This window comes from Suillus discolor, assembly GCF_016758755.1.
Source record: "Suillus discolor strain FC423 chromosome Unknown F5147scaffold_143, whole genome shotgun sequence".
Classification (NCBI taxonomy): domain Eukaryota; kingdom Fungi; phylum Basidiomycota; class Agaricomycetes; order Boletales; family Suillaceae; genus Suillus; species Suillus discolor.
Window position 1 is genome coordinate 22212 of NW_024541390.1, and position 24227 is coordinate 46438.

General features: G+C 48.7%; 8 protein-coding genes across 8 annotated transcripts; 5 read left to right on the top strand and 3 right to left on the bottom strand.

The window, feature by feature from the left end:
• Positions 1-52: 52 nt before the first annotated feature.
• F5147DRAFT_841551 (thiamine diphosphate-binding protein) lies at positions 53-2678 on the bottom strand. The gene is made up of 9 exons (XM_041444388.1): positions 2504-2678; positions 2305-2441; positions 2160-2252; positions 1631-2107; positions 1290-1580; positions 996-1240; positions 488-943; positions 310-439; positions 53-253 (listed from the first exon to the last, which is right to left on the bottom strand). The coding sequence occupies exons 1-9, from the start codon at positions 2551-2553 to the stop codon at positions 219-221; spliced, it is 1914 nt and encodes a 637-aa protein (XP_041284951.1). The 5' UTR covers positions 2554-2678; the 3' UTR covers positions 53-218.
• A 2630-nt stretch (positions 2679-5308) lies between these two features.
• F5147DRAFT_781578 (general substrate transporter) lies at positions 5309-7085 on the top strand (the record flags this gene model as incomplete). The annotated part of the gene is made up of 3 exons (XM_041442670.1): positions 5309-5541; positions 5588-5883; positions 5935-7085. 3 exons carry the CDS (start codon positions 5309-5311, stop codon positions 7083-7085), a joined length of 1680 nt encoding a protein of 559 aa, XP_041284952.1.
• Positions 7086-7385: 300 nt separating this feature from the next.
• Positions 7386-8469, bottom strand: F5147DRAFT_781579 (uncharacterized protein; the record flags this gene model as incomplete). Its single annotated transcript, XM_041442671.1, has 2 exons — positions 7386-8384; positions 8431-8469. 2 exons carry the CDS (start codon positions 8467-8469, stop codon positions 7386-7388), a joined length of 1038 nt encoding a protein of 345 aa, XP_041284953.1.
• A 1615-nt stretch (positions 8470-10084) lies between these two features.
• Positions 10085-10345, top strand: F5147DRAFT_728786 (uncharacterized protein). Its single transcript, XM_041439341.1, has one exon. It carries the CDS (start codon positions 10090-10092, stop codon positions 10333-10335), a length of 246 nt encoding a protein of 81 aa, XP_041284954.1. The 5' UTR covers positions 10085-10089; the 3' UTR covers positions 10336-10345.
• A 4167-nt stretch (positions 10346-14512) lies between these two features.
• Positions 14513-15361, top strand: F5147DRAFT_588463 (uncharacterized protein; the record flags this gene model as incomplete). The annotated part of the gene is made up of 1 exon (XM_041432090.1): positions 14513-15361. One exon carries the CDS (start codon positions 14513-14515, stop codon positions 15359-15361), a length of 849 nt encoding a protein of 282 aa, XP_041284955.1.
• Positions 15362-16258: 897 nt separating this feature from the next.
• On the top strand, positions 16259-16842 carry F5147DRAFT_588459 (uncharacterized protein; the record flags this gene model as incomplete). The annotated part of the gene is made up of 2 exons (XM_041432089.1): positions 16259-16433; positions 16487-16842. The coding sequence occupies 2 exons, from the start codon at positions 16259-16261 to the stop codon at positions 16840-16842; spliced, it is 531 nt and encodes a 176-aa protein (XP_041284956.1).
• A 1657-nt stretch (positions 16843-18499) lies between these two features.
• Positions 18500-19723, bottom strand: F5147DRAFT_76573 (uncharacterized protein). The gene is made up of 4 exons (XM_041440751.1): positions 19500-19723; positions 19273-19452; positions 18561-19222; positions 18500-18507 (listed from the first exon to the last, which is right to left on the bottom strand). The coding sequence occupies exons 1-3, from the start codon at positions 19516-19518 to the stop codon at positions 18801-18803; spliced, it is 621 nt and encodes a 206-aa protein (XP_041284957.1). The 5' UTR covers positions 19519-19723; the 3' UTR covers positions 18500-18507; positions 18561-18800.
• A 411-nt stretch (positions 19724-20134) lies between these two features.
• On the top strand, positions 20135-22971 carry F5147DRAFT_728806 (uncharacterized protein). The gene is made up of 5 exons (XM_041439342.1): positions 20135-21286; positions 21342-22286; positions 22349-22495; positions 22544-22861; positions 22913-22971. The coding sequence occupies exons 1-4, from the start codon at positions 20240-20242 to the stop codon at positions 22772-22774; spliced, it is 2370 nt and encodes a 789-aa protein (XP_041284958.1). The 5' UTR covers positions 20135-20239; the 3' UTR covers positions 22775-22861; positions 22913-22971.
• Positions 22972-24227: the final 1256 nt, after the last annotated feature.

The window sequence follows — 24227 nt, forward strand, 5'->3', positions numbered from 1 at the left end:
TCGATGAATCGCCCGCCCACACTTAGGCTCTCTGATTATTATTGACTGATGTTCATTTGAAAATTACTGATATATTTCTCCATAGGTGTTACAGTATCTAACACGATCAAGAATTCGTATCCCCTACGGCATCGTTATACTACAAGATAACAGTACAAACTGCAATATTAATGGCATTACAGTATTATTGTGTTTTTGGAAAGCCTTCTCTATAATGTCTAGTTAGACAGTTGCTTGATCTTCATAATGATCGCTGTAGGAAAGCCATGATTAATATCAGTCAGCATCAAATTCAAGAATGAAACAAACATTGAGGGTCAAGGTTTTGATGAGGAATTTGCTCGGACAAACCACCGCAGCCCTCCTTGGTCGTACCCATGTAACCATACTTGGGTGTGAGCTGACGCTCGATGAGCCAGGTACCCATCTTCGAACCAAGCTGAAAGACACATTAGTGTGAATCTACCGCACGCGAATGGATACGTACTCCGGTCTTCTGGTTCAGTGACTCGACGACCAGTACGAAGGGGCTTGAACCGATCTTCCTAAGCGTTTGTTCATCGACCAGGTTGAGCGTAGGCTTGTTGATCAAGCCAACATCCAGACCCTCCTGGCGGCAGCGCAGGACAGCGTCCCACGAGCGGTACAGCATCTCACCGAAAGAGACAACATATCCAGCTTTGCCATCCACGATCGTCTCATCCTTGCCAGGCACGAACTTGTAGCCGTCACCGAAGAATTTGGTACCGTCCTCCTTGAGGATGTAAGGCACCTTCGAACGGGTGGAGAAAACGAAGCGCAGGCCACGCTCGAAGAAGACCCGCTGGATGACAGCCACCATCTGCAATGGGTCGGCAGGGAAGTACAGCCACGACTGAACATCAGAGAGACCATTGTCGGCGAAGAAGGAGTTGACACCAAAGTGGCAGGTGTTGTCGGCCATCTATCAACAAAGTGAGCCCAAGCCTCAGATCTAACATCGATAATTTACGCACCTCATCAACACCAGAGTGCGAGAAGTGACTAAGAACATTGCAGTTGTTCAGGCGGGCCATGGTGACCTCGGAGATAACCATCTCAAGGAAAGCGGAGAACGTCGAGAAGACACCAAACTTGTTCGCGTCAAAACCGAAACCAGCGGCTGTGGAGAAGTTTCCACGTTCCATGATACCGGATGGAACGAATACCTCAGGGTGCTTTTGGTGGATAACCTTGAGACCAGTGGAGCCCTCAAGATCACCTTTTTTTGAAATGAGCTAAGTTCTTAGTGAATTTATCGATGAACTCACTGTCGATCACCATGACTTTCTCGGCAGCCTCCTCCTTGCTAAGCTTATCCAGCACCAAATTGACAGCTTCACCAAAGACAACACGGTTTGCGCCAACCTCCTTGGTGGAGCCGATGTATAAGTACGGCACGCTCGTAGGCTTGATGTTGTTGAGGATATCCTCCGAGACTGAAGTGGGGTATCCCCGTGCAGTGAGGTATTTGACGGCGGCCTTCACGGGGATAACATCGTGCCCATGAGTGCTACCCTCAATGTCAGCAACACCCGGCGCCATAAGACGCTTGGCGACGACTGGAACCATGATTAAAACTCAAGTTACGCTGGGAAGTCGACGGGCTTACCAGCAGCAGGACCATCGTAGGTAACAACCGCGGCGACGGCGGCCCATAGGGCGTCTATGTCCTCACCCTGAACTGTGTAGACCTTAAGACCGTGACCCTCAAGAGTCTTACTGACGTCGTAGCCCTTCAGGTACTGAGATGGGTGTCCGGCGATAGTGACGTCATTGTCATCGATCAACAATTTAACGTTCAAGTTCTGCGCAACAGCCAATCTGGCAGCCTCGGCATCGTTACCTTCCTGTTGGGAACCATCGGAACCCAGACAGAAGACAACTTTTTCCTTATTTGCCATTGCGACACCGTTCACCATGGGCCACATGTGACCAAGACGACCGGAGGAGAACTTGACACCAGGTGTCAAACCCAGTTCGGGGTGACCAGGTAACTTTGAGTTGGCTTCACGGTAGTGAAGGAGATGCTCAGGGGGAATGTGCCCATCGAGAGCAGCGAGAAGGTATTGAGTCGCGACACGGTGACCTTAGTATATTGTTAGGTCAAGTCCAAAAGACGCATATATTCATTTGCATACCTGCTTCGTCGAAGACGATGGGGAGGTACTTCTCCGACGCCTCAAACAAACTGAGGAGAATGCACACCTCCGGAATGGTGTCATAAGCTCCACCTGATGCGAACGGTAAGCGAGAAGCAAGCTATCAGAGATCAAAGCCACAAACCAGTGTGCCCGCTCACTCCCCGGGCAGCACCTGTTGCGGTGAAGAGCACGAGAGCATCACGGAGAAGCTGGATGTTGTGCAGAAGAGTCGATTTCTGTTCTGCAGTCAACTGGGGCTTGGAGGGGTCAAGCGTCAATCTTATCGCATCCCCGATTAAGCAGACATTCCAAATTTACTGCGACAAGAAATAAACACTGACTTTCTGTACTTCTTGAGATCAATTGGGAACACGCTCTCTGTGCCAGGCATTTTGGGAGATCAGGTGCTTCGAAGGTCTAAGTAATGGTGGTGTGATGGTAGACTGATCATTCGATCTTACCAGCTTTATTAAGGTGAGCGTGTGAACTTGGGCCGCGTTAGTAGCTACAACTCACATGAAACCAACATGCGACTAAAGGAAACGTCCGAAAGCTTTCACAAGCAAGAGCGCACCGGAGCGCACTCAGCTAGTCCCGGTGTACAAGGTAACCAGGCCATTTGCTCACTGCACTGCTTCACTAGTCTCTTCGATGAGAGAACGACACTACCGTGAGCATGTTCGCATATAGATTAGTGCACATCTTCCCAGTCATGTGAGCGGTCGTCGCTTTTTTATGAGTATCGCTGAAAGTTCTGTGAGTCACCTATACGTCTTCTTGTGAGTTTCTGTGGAACGAACGAATCATGATGCTTTGCATAGATATACTTCTACACACGTTCTTCGTATTCGGCCTGGGATGGTTACCTACGTAACTTTCTCCGCGCGCGTTTGTCGGAAACTACATCCCTTTCGAGAGACTAGTGGTGCAGGAACCCGGTGGGGGCGGTGCCCCTGACGAATGATTGTGGTCAATCTAATTATGGTCAAGTGGAATGTCGATCTACCCCGTCCTATCTGCGCTGCTCACTAATGCTAACACCAACTTTGAACTAGTACGTCGACATTGTTTGCACTCAGAAGGCAAGGTTTGACATATTAGCCTATCACTTACCTACCTGCTACACCATAGCTGCACTTTCCCGAGAGTGGATGAACAACCGGTGAAATGGGTCCGTTGATATGCAGCACGCATTGATCGTGCTTGCCTAAAACTTGGAGAGAGTTTCGAGTCTATCATGTGTGGATAAAACCCATACACAGGACTGGGTCCAGTTTCACGATTGTTCATAAGTATGTATGATGATAGTCATCGACATCACTGAAGTTAGAAACTCAGCATGGTCCCTCAAACTCCTACTGCAAGTACTCATCATGTGAACCGACCTATTAGGTTGTACGTACCCGGGCCGCCTCCGCCGGCGGATATACTGCCAGTAGCCTTCGAAATTCGTGTGCCGGTCTTACTCTGGACTACACAAGGTATGGTATATATATCGGACCTTGAGATATTATTAACAATGATGCTGGTCACGCGTAGTTTGGCTGCGGCGCCGCACATGTGCTTCAATTTGCGGAAGAAAAGTGAATGTCCTCTTTCCGATGTCGGAAAGATCCCATGCCTCTCGATCTATAGACCAACCCAAATTTCAGGTGTCCTACACTTGAAACGATAAGAGCCAGAAGGCGAAATTCTGCACGATGTCTGAGTTAATGTGTCTCGGATGATAACACAAAAGCTTTCCGCTACGCCTCGCGTTACTCCTCCATCACCATCGTCGGCAGTACCTGGCTTTAGACCTGCTTCCACATTCAGTGCGCAGCAAACACCAGTTAATTTTGCCGAAACGTAAAGCGGACTCAAATAACTCGACCAAATCCACAACACGCACCAGGCACCAGGCACAAGGCAATTTCGAAAACCTCCTTACCTTGAAGAATTTCCTTGCAGAAGATTTATTTTATGTCGACGAAGGCAGCTCGCCAGAATGGCAAGCGTCATCTATTTTGTATTGTGGAGGTATTGTATTAGTATGATACACCCGTATCTGACATCCAACATATCAGATAAATGTTCCCCGGTGTCCCATTCTGAGCCACATCGAATTGGATTAATTGCCCGCACAAGATCCCTCGGTGCCCTGCAAACGAGATGTGGGTTACAGACACGAAACAGCGTGCAACATTGCTTCCCCAGAACTTCGGCGATATTCAGATGGCGAAAGGCAAATGCAAACGGGAACGAAGGCACAGAGACACAGAGAGCTGGCAAAGGGGCTGCAGAGAGGGGACGATGGGCAGAAGACTCTGTTTGTGATAAAGAGGTGGTCGTGACTCGTTTAGGGCTGCGACAGCTCGAGTAGTAGAAATTTTCTATTTTGGTCAGGCAATGGGTCTGGAGCCAGTTCGAACTCGAAGTTACAGAACCATACCTGACCGGCTCATTGGCAAACCTGCAATCCTGGTCCAGGTTCGAGGGTAAGAAAACACGGACCTGCGGCACCGAATGATATTATTCAGATCAGAAGAATGTGATGAGGTGATGATTAATATGGAGCCCATTACCCAGTTCTGAGTCTGGGCATGCTGCAAAGAAGAACTCGTGATCGTTACTTATTATGTGCCTCTTACATGCGGTTGCACTCGCAAGTTTGTTTGTTGGTGCATTTTAACATGTGGACAAGTGGTGCGTATTACGTGATGTCGTGCTGCATTCGTTCTAGTTCACGCTTGTATCCGCGTCCGATTAATTTGTTCAAGGCGGGCCCATCAATCCATCAATCCATCATGTCGAAGATTTGAAGCTAAGCCTCATAGGTTCTGGTCCTTCGCAACTACCAGTTTTTTCGTACAGGAAGACGACAGTTGTTCCTCAATATCATGCTACTAAATTCAGCTAGTACAAGGCATTGGATGCTGGCTGCTGCTGCCAGTGGCAACCTTCTCGAGGAATATCGCTTTTCAAACTAGTCAGTGATGAGTTTAATGACGCCCGTGGTACGCCAGTATCCAAATGGAGTTTGCTAGTCCCAAGTTGAGATCCACTTAAGACGACCCGGATACACTATAAGATGGGGCATTGCTCGCTCGCCTTTAAGGAGATACGCTCACCCTCTTGTTCACGTCATATACGCTCTCTGCTCTATGATGGCCACGACTTTGAAAAGGGAGCTCCGGGATATCATTCAGTATCGCAATGCCTACTTGCTTGCGTTCTCAGCGACCATGGGATACGTCTGCTTTGGTTGGGAAATTGGTCTTATAGGTGGGGTGATCACATTGCCATCATTTGAAGAATATTTCGGTCTGCTATCGGAATCAGCCTCTGCACGCGCCACCTTGAGCGCTAATATAGTTTCGGTCCTGCAAGCAGGCGGATTGTGAGTGCAGTACAGTTGCTTACCTCAATTAGACTCATATATTTAGCTTTGGGGCATTATTTTCGAGTTACTTTGCAGGCCGATTTGGGAGAAAGCCTGCTCTAATAGCTTCGGGAGTCATCTACCTCATCGGATGCATCATCCAGTCAACAGCTGGAATTGGAGCGTCCTCGGCTGTTGGATTGAAAGTTTTGTATTTCTCCCGTTTCTTCGCCGGTATGGGAGTGGGTTCGATATCAGCTTTGGTGCCAGCGTACGTGTCTGAATGTGCCCCGAGAGCCATACGCGGTCGATGCACTGGCTGCATCGAAGTTTCGGTGGGACTGGGAAATATGCTAGCTTGTGGGTGTCACTTCCAGGCATGTGACAATTTACCTGATTGATGTTGTATAGTCTGGGTCAACTATAGCGTTTCTCTTAATATCTCACCAGGACAAATGCAATGGCGATTGCCCTTTATCGCCCAGATTATACCTGGGGCACTCTTTGTGTTTTTTATGCTTTTCCAACCCGAGTCTCCACGTTGGCTTGTGGAACGCGGGCATTACGAGGAAGCAGCTGCAGCACTCGCATATATTGCGAGGAAAGATCAGGACGATGATGCTGTCGTACTGACTCTTGGCGAGATTCGCGCTGATTTCGTCGGGAAGCACAAACTGCCGCTGCTCACACAATTCCGCAAGATGGGAGAATCAAAAATCATATTTCTGCGCTGCATCATCGCTTCTATCGCCACCTTCTTCCAGCAGTGGTCCGGCACGAATGCAATCAATTACTATGCTCCCCAAATATTTGCCGGCCTCGGTTTCTCATCTACTTCTTCAGCGTTATTTGCCACTGGCATATATGGTGTCATAAAATTCGTCGTCACATGCATGACTCTTGCCTTCGTCATCGAAAGTTGGGGTCGGAAGAGAACCCTGATTTATGGTGGTCTAGCGCAGGGCTTGATGATGTTATGGCTTGGCGGGTACGCTGGTATTCACCCCGGCCAGGGCATTGTGCCAGCCACGTACGTTTCCATCGTCGCCATATATTTATTCGGCGTCTTCTTCTGCTTAGGCTGGGGTTTTACTCCCTTTGTCCTCGGCTCTGAAGTTGCCCCAGGCCATCTCCGTATGGCCACCATGTCCCTCGCAGCTGCGACTACCTGGCTGTTTACCTACGTCATCGCCCAAATCACGCCCATCATGCTAGACCGCATCACCTATGGGACTTACCTCCTATTTGGCGTTGCTTCACTTATAATGGTAGCATGGGTATATATCTTCATACCCGAGACGACTGGGTATCCACTGGAAGACATCAAATATCTCTTCGAGAGAGACATCATCCTTCGCTCATTGGAAGATGCGCCTTTGGGCTGGATCTTCCTTGGGAAGCGCCGCGCCGTCTCCGTTGAAGAGCTTAAAGCCGCCGATACCCTTCCGACAAATAGTCCCAAGGATATCTCAGAGGAGTTGAGGTTGGAGGATGCGTCCGCGCGGGGTCATTCCCTTCGGACTGTAACTTCACAAGGGTGTGATGATCCTCTTATTATATGAACGTAGAGTATTGCAGCAGTTACATGAATCTTTGTATGTATTTCCACACATCTGTAAAAATGAAGGGCTAGCTTATGTATTAGTTATCTAGCTTTACTTCTTGATGTAATAATGCGCAGTAAAGTCCACGTGCAATAATGAAACCCCGACGACAAACTCATTGACGACGAACTCTTGCGTGTTCCCGTCGACACTGTTGACGTGCTCGCCCGCTTCCAGATCAAGATGACACCGGAGATCGAGGAAGGACCTCCAATGTGATTGGTGGCCGACAGGACTAAGAAGACAATCAAAAATCCTCTAAGCCTTGCTAGCAGCCAGAGCCGCTCGATGCGCCTGTTTGCAGGCATGCCTTCCATTAAGATGCCTCTTCAAAGCATCAGGACGAGTGAACGGGTGTCGGCAACCCAAGCATGAATATTCAGGAGCACGATGTCTAAGACACTGCCGATGGCGTGCAAGATCGGTGGCACTGTGACAGACCTGCCTGCAGCCGTCAAGTAAACAGGGAAATAAGGTCTGTTTGGGTCCAGCGAGACTGCTTTCTTTGACCGATGTCGATGATTCATATTCAGAGTCATCGGTTTTGTAAGGCGTGAAAGTATCGGACGAGGAACACCGCTTGTGAGTTGTAGCTTTTCGCTCGTCTCTGAGGCATTTTTGCCTTTTGGTGTTATCCCTGGGCGGAGCTGATGCATTTCGTCTCTTCTTTGTGACCGCAGTAAGGGTACCCGGAACCCTGATATTCGAAGAAGCTGGAGTACATGGATGGGGAACATTGATTTCATTATAACCGTCATCGGGGGTAGAAGAAGCATAGCCGTCCTCAGAACTGTCGGACCATGACACAGAACCGAGAGAAGAAGAAGCTGAAGGCATTGGTGAATCCTGTGTGACGCTATGCAGCTGCCATGGCATTGTACCGTCTGTCGAATAACCGCAGTCATCAATCCCGTCATCAACATCAGATGGATGATCGTCACATTGGGTGACAAATGGTCTATCAGAAACTGCGCTATCACTTCTACGACGCGATCGGAGCGCTTGAAAATCCTCGCAGTCCAAAGGCGGGGTACAGGGGCGCAGGGAGTTGACCTCACTTGGTCTCACAGACACAGCACCACATCTCTCTTCGTAAGACGAACGACAAGGACGATAACCAAGCCTGTCCCATGTTATTCCCATATCGGAAGGTGAACTTTCCATCGCACTGGCGAGATGACATGGTGGTTTCTGACCAAAACCCCGAGTATGCGGGCAATTACGTGAATCCCAGGCACGAGCCACAGCATCGTAAAGCTGCAAAGCATAAGGACATCATTCATACACAGATCGTCCAGCTTACATTGTTTGGGAACTTGAATGATGCCAGCTCTTCATCCATGGTAGCAATATCGAAATGGTTCTCCGAAGTGCAATTGTAACCAATGCTACAGTCGAATGCGGTCGCCAGACACGCCGATGTGAACGGAATCATCGTGAACGAGCAGGGCTGATTGGAGATCGCAGAGATGTGTGTTGGGGTAAGGGGATTCACATTTGACTTTATACGTCAGTCTGGATCATCCGCGATCATGTAAAGCACTTTGTTGCGAGCAACAAAGCATGAAATCGATGCGTCTAGGTATGATTGCATTTTGTTTCTCAGAACGGCCGTCCTAAAAACATGTAAGTGAAAATATTCAAGGACGCCAAGCATGACTTACAACCATTGTTTCAAGCCTTTCACTGATCCTTCACAAGAAGCATGAGAAGTATTAGTAGTGCAGAGACATCTATCGCGGCCCAATTGAACAAAGGAAGAAAAGGTTGCAAAAAGATCCCTTTCAAATGTGGGAAAAAAGTCGAAGCGAAGTTGAACATGAATGTGCTCTTCAGTCTCATCCACAGTCCAGATCCGTTGAGTATCCAGCGTCCACGGGAGTCCCGAACAGACGACTATTTTGTGAACACGAATATACTCGGATGTGACAGGAGAAGTCCAGGCCAGGAGTGGGAGGAAATAAGTACGTAACGTCGCTCGGAAAGAACACGATATATTGAGCAAGCCTCTGCGCCGGAGCCAACGACTAGCCAATAATTCATATCATACCGCTCAACACATATCTCATTAAGGCACTCAGCTCTATTTGCGACCCTGGGGACTTGATGTTTGAAATCGTGCCTGTAAAAGGATGGACTCTCTCACTATGATCGGAGGTGCATGCATCATTATCAAGCACTTCCATACCGCAGTTCGTCTGCGAAAGAATAGATGGTCCTTGTCCCAAATTGTGTAAATTCATTCTCCTTCATTTGTGAAAGGGCAACCGAGCGGTAAGCGCGAGAAGTTATGTAGTGTTACAGTGAGTTGAAATATGTGACCCGTTGAGACATTGCATACTCACGAAAATCAACCCTTATACGAGATGGCTACCGGCTCCGAGGAGGGAGCATGCGGCATCCCTGTGATCCTTGACACGACCGACGTCTAACCAATCGCACTCGCGCCGGGAGCACACTGAAGGCCACCACATAACTAGAAAATATATCCTGAATAATAATCCTGAGGCCTTATTCCTGAATGCGTCAATCTGAGTCGGTTACTCACCACTGTTGGTTATTCTGAGATGCATGCTTTTCACAATTTCGACGGCGAATTAAGCTGTGTTAGCTGTGATACTGGTAGCACCGTGCTCTGAGTACTCCAGAATAAGTTAGCAACACCACTAGGACAACGATACGCGCGTACTTGCTCGCCGCCGATGGGTTTAAACTCTATGATGCTTGGGCCGTTTTATTTTGCTCAGCGCTCAGCGCCGCCACCGGGCTTGCGCTCGAGTTCAAATCACGCAAACCCCCGAAGTGAAGCTTGCCTCTTCTGTCCTGTTAAACGGCGTTCGCTAAATAATATACCCTCGGCTAATACCACCGGATGGTCCGTGCGCAATTAGCCGCCGAGTATAAAGGTCGACCACTCACGAATCTAATTCCTCATACTTACCTTGATGGCACGGACCTCTTCATGTCTCAGGTTCTTGGGCTGTTGGGACCTTTCATAGCACGGCGACCTTGTCCTCAGAGGGTGCCTTCAGTTTGTGTGAGCTTCGGCTCATGCACTGTCTCAATATTTTCCTGTCCCACCACGGCCACTCTGGCTGGGTGGGCCCTTTCTTTGCTGGTTTGTAGTCCTAACCCTAACCCTAATGTGGTCGAAAGTGGAAAACTGTCAATGAATTTGATTGTCACCAAAATTGCCAATCCATTCTGATTCCATCCATCATCCATTCATGAATGATGCGATTCGATCGTGTGTCGACTCGCCAAACTCTGAGGGAAATTGAATCACTGCCCCAGCTACTAGTTCACTCAAACAGATACTCCACGTCAGCATCAAATAAGGTAGAAGCTGTAGCCTGTCAGATCATTATGTGTTTACTAAACATGCACATATTCTTCGGCCCTACTAGTGAATTCATGGTTACGCGTCGACGGTTATTGATCACGCCGTAGCCTTGCATGCAGGCCTGCATCTAATGTTGCCTTCTCAACATGGTCTAGGAACATGGAACCTGAGGACTCTGAATTTGCGTTACGACGATCTGCTCGAGGCTAATGGAGTGTCAAGCTCGGTGATTGCCTCTACAACCAGGCTTCCCGCGAGCGCAAAATGATGGAGTCCATGCGGTACGCGCGTTAATCGCTCCTCCTGCCAACCTTATGCTTATTGATGACAAGCGGCCCAGCAGTGGCTGTGGTGGGGGGAATGCGCCTGTTCATATCGTCTTGGACTAGCTCAAAAATGACATTGACATATCGTCCGTAGACGATTTCGGCAATCTTTTGGATTTCTATCTGAAAATTTCGCTCGACAGCGTTCGGCCGCCCTTCATGGACCCATGTGAACGGAATATGCTGTGTTTAATCACGACGAGCGCAAATTCGTGATTACAGAGGGTCTTTTCAGCGCTCAGGAGAAGTTCGGGTTAATTTAACAGTCTAAATTCCCGGCCAGGAACAATGACTTACACCCCAGTTGATCGTCATTTACTGAGCTTCTCACAGTGTCGTTTGTAATTTCGGAAAATCCACATCTCTGTGGGGATCTGGATCGCTGCATCATGATCCGTCCTTGCGCTCCTTCGAGCTTTTGGTTCCCTGCACCTCGCGATATGCCGCCGTACCGACCATGGATGTGGACGTATGGAGAAAACGCGCAATTGTTGCGGACGACCTAGGCAATAAAATGGTGGCGCCCTCTAGCGCAATGCAAGGGGGATTCTCCTGAAAATCTTTCAATTGATCCGAGTCGTCTTCTTTCCGTCGGTAGCCTCCTCATTTCTGCATTCGCATCCGCCTACATCTCCTATCTCCAGGGGCGAAACGATCTATGCCTCATTGCAACATCGCAACGATGGGGCGTCGTAACACAGCGGTCAATCTGGCCAGTGATGTCAGTACTATTATTATCATTCAGTGTGAAAAGGTTTAGTGCCGGGAACCTTCGCTTTAGCACGCTAACGGCACCGATAATGTGAAACGATGGCGGTTCTACAAAGATAATTTTGGTCGCGGGCTTGAAGTTGGTTCGGGGACCAGCTTCTGGTATTCCTGTGCCACGTACTCTTTCCCACAAGCCAAGAGCCGTAACTCAACGATGGTAGCATTCGCAGCAACGAATGAACGCTCTCAATCAAAGTTTATTCCACTGATGCGGCAAGGTGCCATCTCTGATCAAGGCTGTGCCGCCGAATGCCACTAGTTCTTGGCAACATTTTCGAGTCACTTCTGGCTGACGCGTCTCACGGCTGACTCTTCACTTGTCAGCATATCTCAAGTCAGACTTGCGCCAGGCTGACTCAACTTGCCCGTTTATTGTTTGGAATCTGGGGTTTTCTCAGTACCGAGGTTCCACCATCAGCGGAACGGTGACCATGGTTTAGGTCAAGTATTCTTATTATAGAAGGGCGTGCCTTCTCCTTCGAAAGCCACAAAAACTTACGTTCTCACCTAGAACGACCCCCCCTTCGGCACCATTTTTGAATCCCGGTCCGGCGCTAATTGGAGGTTCGCACAGCGTCTTACAGCGTGCACAGCAACGTCGGGCGGCAGCATCGATTTTCCTCGTGTTCTACGTTCGAAATAACAATGCGCACCACATGCGGTGCACCGAGTATGTCTAGAATGCAGAAAGAATGAGGACTACCCTTGAAGAAACGACGCGTGGGCAACATTCATTCTCGCAAGGCACGTTTCAGGGCACCACCGATAAGTTCCATTAAACGCTCGCACACTACGAATTACACATCGTACCGGGGGACCGTTGGTGGTTGCGAGGAGGGAGTCGCCATGGGCTGAAATACCCGTACACTAGTTTTGTAGAATCGGAATGACTGCTTGATTAGCAACGATGGAGCGTAACGATGGAGCGGATGCCCTTCCCGGCCGTTTGTGTAACTTGGCCTACTTGGTTTGTCCTGTGCAACCATCATCCTCGATAACCGTCGGGGATCGAAGGCCTGCGTATTGATTGCGGCAAGGTCCGCATTTTTGACAGGATGACCCCAGCTACGCAGGAGAACGGTAGAGAATGCTTTGTTTGTCGATCCTACCACTTAGGCGACGTGGTCGCACTGCCTCACAAAACATGGTGGATGCATCAGATTGCATCTCGGAAATTGGGTCGCGTGATGTACACACAAAGAAATTCCTATTTGCAGTGATATTGTGTCGAACTGATCATAAGTTCTCTTTGATGTTCTCGCGATCGTTGATGAAAGGGGCGGTGCATCGATACAATACTGATCAGGGCATGCCACACTGCTGTATATATACAGGAATTTCATTAAACCAGGCCGCTTCTCGTTTGGGTCATAGAACGGGGCTATGCATAACGTGCAATCAAGGCCAGGGATCCCAATGCCGCAGCCGCATTTGCTAGTTCTCCATTCCGACGACCGTGCACGTTCACCTCGTCGATCGGGAGTGCCGTGTAAACCCCCGAGTATCGTGGTGTCCGAAAGAGATTTAGCATGAGTTTGAAACGAGAGAAACGAGCTGTAGCATTGTGCTCTGCGGACTCTATAGGTGTTTTGACATACCGCATCGAGTTTGGATGAGCGCTGCGGGAGAAGCATTCAGGAACGGAGTTCGAGAGGGAGCGTAACTTTCGCGGGTAGCTCGATCAAAAAGGATGGATAGCGTCGATGGCAGATTTCATAATATAGGGCATTGCCACGGCGAGGACCATGTGGTTGCAAACCGACAGCGGCTGAAAAAGGAGTTTTTGGGGAGGATCGACAGGGAGAATGACTTTGCGATGCTAGGCTGTGATAGTAGTGCGAATCGGTGACTGGGAGGGTCATCCTGGGCTGGTGGGCTAGTGATTTCAGAGCAGGTGTTGGAGGGAGGAACCCATGCAAGGATTAGACACATTGCATTGTCAGCTATCAAAATTTCGCCAAAGTCCAACGAAGTTCCAGGCCTACCGGGTGCCCCTAATTTAGTAGTAGGTTCAAGGGGTTGGGAATGGATGACTGATTGACTTTGATTTTGGTATGAATACCGCGATATATCAAAATCAAGAGGTATTCCGTCGTTTCGGATTTGACGGGACGTGAGTCGACAGCATACGTAAAGAGCCCATCAAAGAAAGATTTATTCAATGACGATATGAATGTCAGGTTGCACATGCTCGATGTGCCTAGTATGCCATTTAGGTAATTTTTGGGGAGGATAAACGGTCATGCAATGGGTGCACCATCATGCGCGGACAAGCTAATGATTACCGATGTTGATCGGCATCTTGAGAGCGACTTGGCGAGATAGATGGAGAATAGGTAACAAGATTCGAAGAGAGGTAAGAGAAGATGCGACGGCAACGCAACCTGATGAAGCAGATGCAGAATGAACCAATCGGGAATTCCCGAGTCGAAAGATTGATGATGAATTGTGACATGATGGGGATTAAATGGAGAATTCTGGAGGAGCCCATGGAGGGGGGCCGCCTTCGTCGGTGTAGGCTTCAGTGTCACGCTTATCAGTTCAGTTGAGCAAGGATATTGCCGAAATAAAACAATAAATTCCAAATTATTACGGTAACGTCGGCCGGATCCAGGATGAAGCCGACATACCCATCGGCAACAGATTGTCCATTTATGGATAACTACTCCGGCCGAATATACATGTATTGCGGAGGTTAAAAAGACCAGGCACTATTGATGCCAATAATAAATCTATTGGAATTCTCACAAAACCTCTACCTTCCCCCTCTGACAAGCGTCAATATCTTTCTTATTCCTATCCTCATCCCTTCTTCATCTTGTTATTATATTTTGCTGTCTCTTTAAACAAACAGTCAGCGTCTTTACTGCACAGCAAATCGGTTACCCCGATCTATCACTCTTCTCTACTTCAATTATCCCCTACCACCACACCATTAACCACAGATGGCGCTACTTCGTTCAGAGTCAAACCCATATCTCAACGACCTCGATTACCGCTCTAACAGTCCCTCAAACAAGCCTTTGAACCTAGCAGCAAATTCGCCTTTTGAATCTTACGAGTTCGGTCATCTATCTCCTCCATTCCCCCATACTCCCTCATACAATGGATCCTACCAAAACTCTCCCTACTCTGGTCATTCAGAACTCAGTTATGATCCAGATGGTCCAGAGGCTTTTGGTGGTCTCTTTGACAGAGATGCAAACAATGTAGCTTCTCGCGACGAATATGACCCCTCCGAGTATGATCCACCAAACTCCTCTGGTTTGCTCATGTTTCAAAGCGAATACATCCCTGAAGTTGATCACAATTCACTATCCGTATCTCGCGCTCCTTTCGATAACCGTCCTCCAAATGCTTTCGATCATAGTTCTCCATCTAGCAACGGAGGAGGGGATGAACCGCGCAGTCGTGCTTCTTCAGTATCTTCCAACCCTCAAATTCCCACGTCGTCTCCACGTCTCGATATGGCCCATTCATTCGAAAATCTTCATTTTGAATCCCCCCATTGGCAGCTTCATAATCTTCCCGGCGATCGTCCAATGTCTCCCCCAAGAAAACCCCAGTCTCCCCCTCAACTTTTGATTCCTGATAGCAGTCCAGCCACCCGTTCATTATTCCCTCAGGATCCTCCAATGATCAACGCTCCGGACGGTGATGGTGGTTTTACCTCCAGCGGCCCTCAATTGCACATTGTTCCTGCTACCCCCATAAGTGGCGGGGGAGCGGCTTCACAAGCAGTCCCTTTTCAATCTACCCTGAAAACACTCCATCAAGGCAAGTTGACTCCGTGATGGTTCTTGTTTATTTCGGGAATTCATAATTTGCCTTTTATATTTTTGTTTGCGTCTTACGTCCGTACAGGATCAACGCAAAATGCGCCACAGCAACAGGCTGCGACCCCCCCTTGGGATCAGCAACAAATTCAGCATACCGAGGGATCTCAATTACTCGGGGTGTCACAACAGGGAACACAGCAATACCCGCACAGCCACTCTTCTCATACACAGGGGCTGTCCAGTCTCGGTCCCCATCCTGATCCTACAAATACCAGCTTCTTGTTCCCGGGTACCAACCCCCGCATTCGTAGTAAATCCGACACTTCATCTTCTTTACGTCCAACATTCTGGGATTCTTCTCTCATGACCCACGAACAACTCAGAGCTCTTAACAGTTCTGCTATCGACGACAACGGCACCGTCAACCTCAGCGACGTCCTTCCGCAGCACCAACATCAATCGCAGCATCCCTCCAACGCCAGTGCTAACCAGGCATCGTTCAACAACTCTTCTCATACCCAGCAGTTCAACTTTGGGAGTCCCAACACTCCATCCAACATGAACTATCTCACTCCCGATGCCATAGCGCTGCGCAGGTCCAAATCTGACAGCGGCTCGCGCCCAACCCACAACCGCCTCTCACGTTCTGAAGACATCTCCCATTCGTCTCCCCTCCTCTTCCCTCCCTCATCCCACACGGATCTCATAAACCGTCAGTATCTCTACCCACAAGAGACCGTGCAATCCATTCGCATGCACAACCGTCGGGCATCCTCGGGCTCACGGGGTGGGGGCGACGGCAGCTGGAGTGGACTATCATCCAACCGCCCAAGCCCATATCCCAGTCCATCAGCCAGCCCGCGTGTACGATATGACGATCTACCCAATGTCTCCCTGGCTGGACGTCCATCTATGCTTCGTCCAGACCCTGCCCAACCCATGGCGAGCCAGATCTCTGTCACAAAGCAAACTGTGACCAGTGAGCGCACGGCTGGGGCCAGTCACCGGCGCCGCAAGCAGGATGCCAACTTCCTGTGCCCAGTGCCTGGGTGTGGCAGCACGTTTACGAGGAGTTTCAATCTGAAAGGTAATTAAATTTAATATCGGCTCATGCAAGTGATATTGACGTATCTATTTAAGGTCATATGCGTTCACACAATGAAGAACGGCCATTCCAGTGCAAATGGCCGGGATGCGGCAAAGGGTTCGCAAGGCAGCACGATTGCAAGCGACACGAACAGCTTCATTCGAATTATCGCCCGTTCACGTGCGATGGCTGTAATAAGACCTTTGCACGAATGGATGCCCTGAACAGACATTGTAAGTGCTGTGTCTTCTTCATGCATAATACGTTGCTTACGGAATTTCCTTTAGTGCGTTCTGAGGGCGGTGCTGACTGTCAACGAATTCTCGATGCTGCAAAGCAAGAGAGTGATCATGGCCCTGTACCCAAGACGGAGGAAAATGGGTGGACCAGCATGAGTGTCATGGTATAATGCTCTTCGATCCTCGCCTTCTCGATACGCGGCAGCCCCTCTAATAACTGACTTGATATGTCTAATCTACATCTCATACATTTCAACACCAAGACTGCTTACCATATTCCTGGGACGCTCCTGCGGATTCTCGCTTGACCAAAGATTTTGCTATACTACCCTTTTCGCTTTTTCGTCTTGTCATTTATGATGTTATTGATGCACCTTTCGTATGCTAGTCATCGTACCTAAGTATCATTGTAGTCTTGCCTGCCCCCGCTCTACCTTTATTATTTGCCCCCGTGATCCTCATCCTTGTAGCGTAGTCATCCTAGATACGGCGGTTGTCGGTCTGATCATCATGTCGTATATTTATACAATGGAACTAAAAATTTCAATGATCAATCTCGTTCGAGCTCTTCATTATGGCGATGATGCTGTGTGACCGGAACTATAATTCCATCGAGCACGAACTTCAGAATTTTTTCATTTTAGTTGACAAGACAGATGCGGGGCTGTACACGCCTACTTACCCAAGTTGACTAGCGCTAATCATGAGCACTGCCTCGTCCGATCAAACAGCCTGGCAAAGTTCAAAGTTCAAAACGAACCACCCGGGATACCCTCGGCTTTTACACTGCCCCGACGAAGACGCTACTTGACTAAACGAACTTCCTCCTTCTTCGCAAGATGGAAAACACGCCATCTTGGATCATACCTGTGTGTGTGAGCGCCGTTGACTCGTTCCGCAACACGGAGAATTTCGAAATAGCGTACTAGTTTACACAGCCCATGTCTGGGCGGATAACATTGTTTCGAGGCACAATCGCGATCCGTGTGGCGTTGCTGGCCTACATCACTACTTTGTCACTTTACTGGGAATTTACTTGGATATTTGACCATCGCGGGCGTCGCAGCATAAAGACCGCGGCGACTTGCGAGAACATGATCACAAGGCTATGTCGAGCCCCACATATGTATCGTACGTCACAATTAAGATATTGGCTATAGGTAAACAAACCGAGTAGGAGCGTCGACGATTATACATAATTAATTGACTACCGTAGCTGCGCTAATAATGTGACATGCGCTGGTATCGTTGATCATAGCCTACAGCTTATGAACGCACAGAGTCAAGGTCCGAGATCGACAAGATCACGGTTACTTGAAACGCTTAGGCTGGCGGTGCCGCAGTATTTGTTGTAGTAGCGTCCTATGGGACAGAAATGTCAGCGCGATAGCTACTGAGCGCTACGGGCGCGCTGTGGAACCAATCTACTGAGGTGTTATGACATCCAGGGTACTTACGTTTTTGACATTTTGATAGTATTGCACGCGACGATCCCTTTCGAAATTCGGGTGCTCTTCTGTTATGGTTGGCGGGTGATCCGAGCGCTTTGGAGATTCTCCGGGCACAGGAGATGGCGGCATTCTGCCGCAGCCATGACGGAGCTAAATGCTGCCGAACTGAGATCAGTAGTCAACTAGTCACCGACTAGCCTAGTCAGACATTGTAGGAGGCACAGCGCAGTATAATCGACCTCGGTATAAATTTTTCCAGGATCAAGTCTGATGACGAAAGGGATTTCAAACCCGACGAATATCATTGGGGAAGAGATACGACATGAGAAAGCTTGAGTTGAAATACCCCTGAGTGCCTCCGCGATTGAGCTTGGGCATCTTGTCCTGGAATATCGGAGTTAAAATTAGTCATTGACAGTTCACAGAATCAGACTGACTGTCAAACTGCCCCCTGAGAATTGGATATGGACCACCTTGTTTTCTCCAGAGGGAAGACTCGGAGATCCGACATGAGGCTAGTGTACCCCTGAGGCTCCCGCGACGATGTATAGGCGACATCGGTCTTAAAGGTGATCGATTGATCTCCTGCGACGAGTGACGGGTGTCAAGTGGTGACGTCGAGATTGACTAGCACATAGAGCTTGGTGGGCTATTCGGCGCTAATGTGTGGCGAAAAACTACATGCGCCCAATGGTTTTCAAAGGATTTTTATCGTTATGTAAATGATGTCTGTTACTGAAGTCGCAACGGCATGTTCTCGCCATTGTGCTGACACTGGGGTAATATTGACAATAAGTTCGAAGGCCGCATTCTCGACGCATTGACTTGACGTGCACAATGGACAATCTTGACCGCTGTGGCCCTGACCTCGGAAGACACCTACTTATCGAACGGTTTGAAGTTGGAGACCGATCAGATAAGATCTTGATACAACACCATGACACTGCGGATCGTAGCGCCTTCGAGCTAATCCTCATGAAAGCAAAGGTACCCGAACCCCTACCTGGCCGTCTAGCTAGGCCGCGAATGAGATATGAACTATTAATGTTCATATTCGGGTTGGGAAGGTGCTCGGATAGCTTGAATAACTTAACCGGAACTAAAATCAGTCTCATCAGAAAAATGATGAGGAGTAGACTGAACTCTGACCTGGGCCTGGATATTCGACGATGTCAAGCAAACTTATATTGACATTTTTCAGACCGCCGACCCTGCAGTCTGATGGCTTATGTTGACTCATTGCAGACTGCCAACCCTGCAGTTTGGTAACGTATGCTGACTCCTTGTAGACCGCGGAGCCTGTGTTCCAGAAAGGTTGGGCGCACTGGCCTGAGATAAATTAGTACATGATAGCCTAAAACGCACATTCTCCGTACTCGATATGTGCAACCACATGCAACATAACCATGATCTACCAATGAGGGACTAGTTGCGAGATCTGAAGTAGCGGCGGCGTTTGATCAAGCACAGTATTTGGATGGCTGACAAGAGAGATGACTTTGTGTTTGGCCGATTGGTGGGTTGAATGAGATAGTATGGCTTTTGCGAGCTCGAGTTACTTGATACGCCCAACTTCACGGAGACGGCAACTTGCACCAATGCGATACCGAGATCTCCGGCGGATGTGTCCATGTCAATGACGGGGACTTGAAGTTATGCTCCGTCTGCACCGTGACTGAAATAACTCGATTCGGTCAGTTGAAGGGGCCCGAGTTCTAATGATAATGAGTCACTCGGGAGCCGTGTCTGTAGTTGAACTCACCTCCAATGGTATTTCAAGTTGCGATATGCCTCAGTCGCTGAGCTGATTTAACCAGGGCAGTGAACAGTGCACTAATAATAATAACGTTCAATGCAAGTCAAATTCAATCGTGCCAGTTATTCAGCCACGAAGTTGACGACCGCAGGCTGCGCCTTCCACGCTGTCAGATATTGGGGTATTGAAAGTGTGTGTAACAAGAAAATTGAAGTGATCATTCACTGATACCGGGGTGTTCCGATTCCTCACGAAGACAAACCAAGTCTGACGAACGTTATTCGGGATTATAGAGAAGAACAACGGCCGACATAGGATCAAAATACTCCCTGCAGCATATACAGTGACACGATCCATGACATGACATCCTATTCATCCTTGAGCGCTTCAACATCCGCAATTTTGAATCAAGGGCACTTCTCGTCATTCAGTATACCACAACCTCCAAGGACAACAGTCTCATATCAGCCTCCCATCTTTGCATCATCTTCATCATCTTCAAACCCAACAAACGGTCTACGAGCTTTCAAGGCTCCAGCTCATAAACATGCACATCATCTGCACTCTATCCCTCCTAGGGAGAAATCTACCCGAACTCTCATAATAGATCATATGTTATGGGTTCATGGCCGAACCCGATTTACCCAGGCCCGTGCTGAGCTCGGAATGACCGACCGAACAGGAGGCTCTTCTTCGCCTAATTATCGTTACCGTGAACGCCCGGAGTCATACGAGGAAGAAGATGAAGTGTCAAGTGACGGTGAAAATGTTGAAATGCTCAAAGCCAGAGAGGGTGGTCCAAATCATCCTCATAACGAGGATGAGGACAATCGTCGGCAGAGACAGGACTTGACCCTCGCAAGGACTCTAAGACTCCGTGCTATTGGTCTCGAGAAGGTCGTCACGTCAATGCTCGACCAGCCTCCCCCTGTGCACCCAATCCTCGATGACGATCTCCATACACCACCTACATCCCCACAGCGTCCAGGATCACAACAGTCACCTCATCGTGCAACATCCAATCACCCGCACACTCTTCCGAATGGTGTTCGTTTACGGTTAGCGTTGGGGACTGTCATCAATGACTTATTTGCGCGTCAAGCCCCTCCCCCTGCATACCGACATCATCACCATCCTCCACCAATCATTGTTTCCAATAATTCAGATCAAGCGTCTTCAAATGGTCGAAGTCCAGGAAGCTCTCCTGCAATGCAGAAGGCATCGCCAGTATCTGGGACGGGCAGTAGCACGTCCTCTGGGCAAGGAACTACTGGTAGCCTTCCCCCATCAGTCGTCTTGCTTTCGCAGGTATCAGCTGCAGCACTTTCTCAGACATCTCTTATTCCCATGAGTGACTTTCGTGCACCTCTCTCTCCAATGCAAGCACCACAAATGGTACAGTCTCGTGTGAGTTCCCAATTCTGAAATCAAAAGTATTATTATTGACGACGCTATTCCACAGAACCGAAGGTCAAAGTTCATGCCCAGTAGCCGTGTATGCACTATGTACATGCAGGGCGCGGATCCCTCCACCGCCAATTCACCCCCTAGCTTGCGGTGCCCACGACATCTTCATACTGGATGCGACATATGCGTTGAAGCCAAGCATTCTGTCAAAGCACCGGGCGGATCTGGCCGAGCACGCCCACAACATACTGCAATGGGCACCAGAAGCTTTGGAGACTGGGAAGGAGGACTAGGTGGCTCGGGTGGAAGTATGGGTGGCAGTGGAGGTGGTATTGCTGGCTGGCAAGATGGCCCCGGTGTTGGATCGGGCTTGGCTCAGCCGGGTGTGGATGGCAGCGTATTGCGCCGAAAATCGAAGTGGTGCATGGCTGATTCTGAAGAGGAACAGTCGGGTGCTGGCGCTGGGAACACTCGGCTGTCAGAGCTTATTCCGCGCTTTTTGAGGCTTTCTGCCCTTGTCGCAACGGAGCTTGGAGAAGAGCTTGGCGATGATGAGTATGAAGGTGACTGGCAGCGGGGTTCAGAGATGTCCGCTCAATTTCCGACTTCGCCTCGGCCCTCATCCCGAAGATCTCAAACCATTGAGTCCCCCTCTGCACCTCCTTTACGGCCTTCGCGAGAATGGTATATGCTTCTCGCGGCCTTACTTTCCCGTGCCACTCTAGAAGGTTATCTTACTGGAGGGTGGTGGGGTCTGGAGGCTGTTGAATGCCTTCTATCAGTTGGCTTGGGCATCACTGACGATGGGTTGGGTCAAGTCGATTCATCGGACGACGCAGACTCTGCATTCGCATGGTTTGAACCAGACGATTTACCTAGTCTCAAAGAAGCGACAAGAATCATGTTTCCGGCATTACGAGCTGCCCGAAACGGCACGCCCATTCGAAGAGAGGGCGCCGAAGCTGAATTTGAAGCTGAAATGGATGAGCGCCTCAGAAGGGTGAGACTTTTGTTCTTGACGAAGTATTCCACGTGGAATGTTGACCCTCTATTTTGTCCTAGTTCTATACGATACCGTCTTTGACGCCGGATCTATCCACCCACATGGAGGATCTGGCATGGCATTACCCTGCTGAGCCTGTTGAAAGGGCAGCACTACGCTTCTGTGAAGCAATTGCAAAGTGGCGTGGTAAACCTGAACTCGAAACCGTGCGTCTTCTTTCGTGAATCTCAGGCGCTGTAGCTAATATCGTCTAGTACAAAAAGAAACCACCAAAAGATGTAGGAGCATCTAGTATGACCATCGAAACTCTCGTACATTCTAATCCAACGAGTCCCACGATGGGAGCGTACTCGATTCAGCCATCGAGACCCCAAAGGCCTGCTATTGAAAAGTATTTCATTGTACCGCCCTCGTACATAGGAAGGGGCAAACGCAGGAGATCGCTCGGTGAAGCCGAATCATCGAACAAGAGGGTCCATGGGTGATGGCGCGTCGTGCATGGACTTTTAACTTTCTACCTCGTTGACTTTATTCGTTTGCGCTGTAGTGATAATACTTATTGCAGCTTTGTTGTTTGTATAATATATTGTTATTCCGTTTGTTATAGCTCAACTTGTTTTCAGTGCGTACGTGAGGTTATATCATAGCTCAAATTCAAAATGCCTCTACTTGTACTCCATGATTATGCGGATGCTGGATGAACTACTGTATGCGCCGCCTGATCCATGCTGTTACTATACTGAAGGATCTATCAGCTCTGTCGGGTGTGTAATTCGTCTGTTGCTTCCTTCTTTTGTTCACTGATCATTATTCTAGACTTCAAGATGTTCATATTTGAAGTTGGGCAGCATTTCATGACTGAGATGCGTTCTTTGCGGACGTGGCTCATGATACAGTGCATGTATTTCATTCTTTGACGACTTCAGCCATATTTGTATTCATGTTGGTTCAGTCAGCCCATCGTGCTTGCCCCTCGTGTTCTCCTTTGTCCAGGGTAGGTCAAGAGAGGACATAAATACAACAGGTCTTCGTCTACCTTCTGACCTAGACTTCCTATCATTGACATAAACCAGGGGCTCAAGCGCTCATTGGTCGAGACACGTAGAATGGGACGAAAAATACGGTTCGTATAGATCTCGCCGATGGATATTGGAATAACATTTATATTATTGAATCACAGGTAACCTCCATCATGTTGAGATATTTTTCCAAAAGATGGATGTTGGACATCAACGTAACCCGGAGAAGTTCCTCGATTGTCCATGAATACATTGGCCTCGACTTGATAGATCTTCAGGCATAAAAAGTGGTGCATGAAACATCAGATCTCCAAGCCATGTTTTCCTATCGGGGCCTCCAGTCCCCAGGTGGTCCATAACACACAACGGAAAGTCAACTGCGAAGGCGAATTTAAACATTTTCTTCCGCTCAATTTATATGATCAAAGATTTAGGTCCGTGATGTCAGATGCAAGTCTTGCTTTACAGTACAGTCATAAAATGGTTCCGCGGAAGTATTTATTTGCTTCCACCGCTGAGCGCTGATCGGGCAATCAGTGGCAGATGAACAAAAGCGTGCTGTAGCTATCAGGACCTGAGCTGGATACTGATTTTTCTGTTATTGTTGGCGTCTGAGATGGGCGCAGCACATCAAATGTCTGAAACAGGTACAAACATACGCAGCTGGTGTGAGTGCCACTCGACTGACCATAGAATTCCCTTTGTCCTGCTTGGATGAGCCACTCACTTGGATATAAAAATGGCCTTGATCTCCGTATCTTTAGTCAATCGACTGCTCGTCATTTATGAGCCCCGTCGAACTCATCACTAGCCTTACACAGGCGTGTGTTTTTTTCACATGTTTTACATGGTAACTCTACAGATGGTGATGAAACTATTCGCGTCGTATCTGCCAAGCAGCGTAGTTCATCTCGCTGAT

Coding starts and splice junctions, on each gene's coding strand:
- F5147DRAFT_841551 (XM_041444388.1), bottom strand. CDS start 2,553: ATGCCTGGCACAGAGAGCGTGTTCCCAATTGATCTCAAGAAGTACAGA. Junction 2,108..2,159: donor CATCGTCTTCGACGAAGCAG/GTATGCAAATGA, acceptor CAATATACTAAG/GTCACCGTGTCGCGACTCAA. Junction 944..995: donor CGCACTCTGGTGTTGATGAG/GTGCGTAAATTA, acceptor CTTTGTTGATAG/ATGGCCGACAACACCTGCCA.
- F5147DRAFT_728786 (XM_041439341.1), top strand. CDS start 10,090: ATGTCTCAGGTTCTTGGGCTGTTGGGACCTTTCATAGCACGGCGACCT.
- F5147DRAFT_76573 (XM_041440751.1), bottom strand. Junction 19,223..19,272: donor CGTCGAATATCCAGGCCCAG/GTCAGAGTTCAG, acceptor GACTGATTTTAG/TTCCGGTTAAGTTATTCAAG.
- F5147DRAFT_728806 (XM_041439342.1), top strand. CDS start 20,240: ATGACATCCTATTCATCCTTGAGCGCTTCAACATCCGCAATTTTGAAT. Junction 22,287..22,348: donor TGGATGAGCGCCTCAGAAGG/GTGAGACTTTTG, acceptor ATTTTGTCCTAG/TTCTATACGATACCGTCTTT. Junction 22,496..22,543: donor GTAAACCTGAACTCGAAACC/GTGCGTCTTCTT, acceptor AATATCGTCTAG/TACAAAAAGAAACCACCAAA.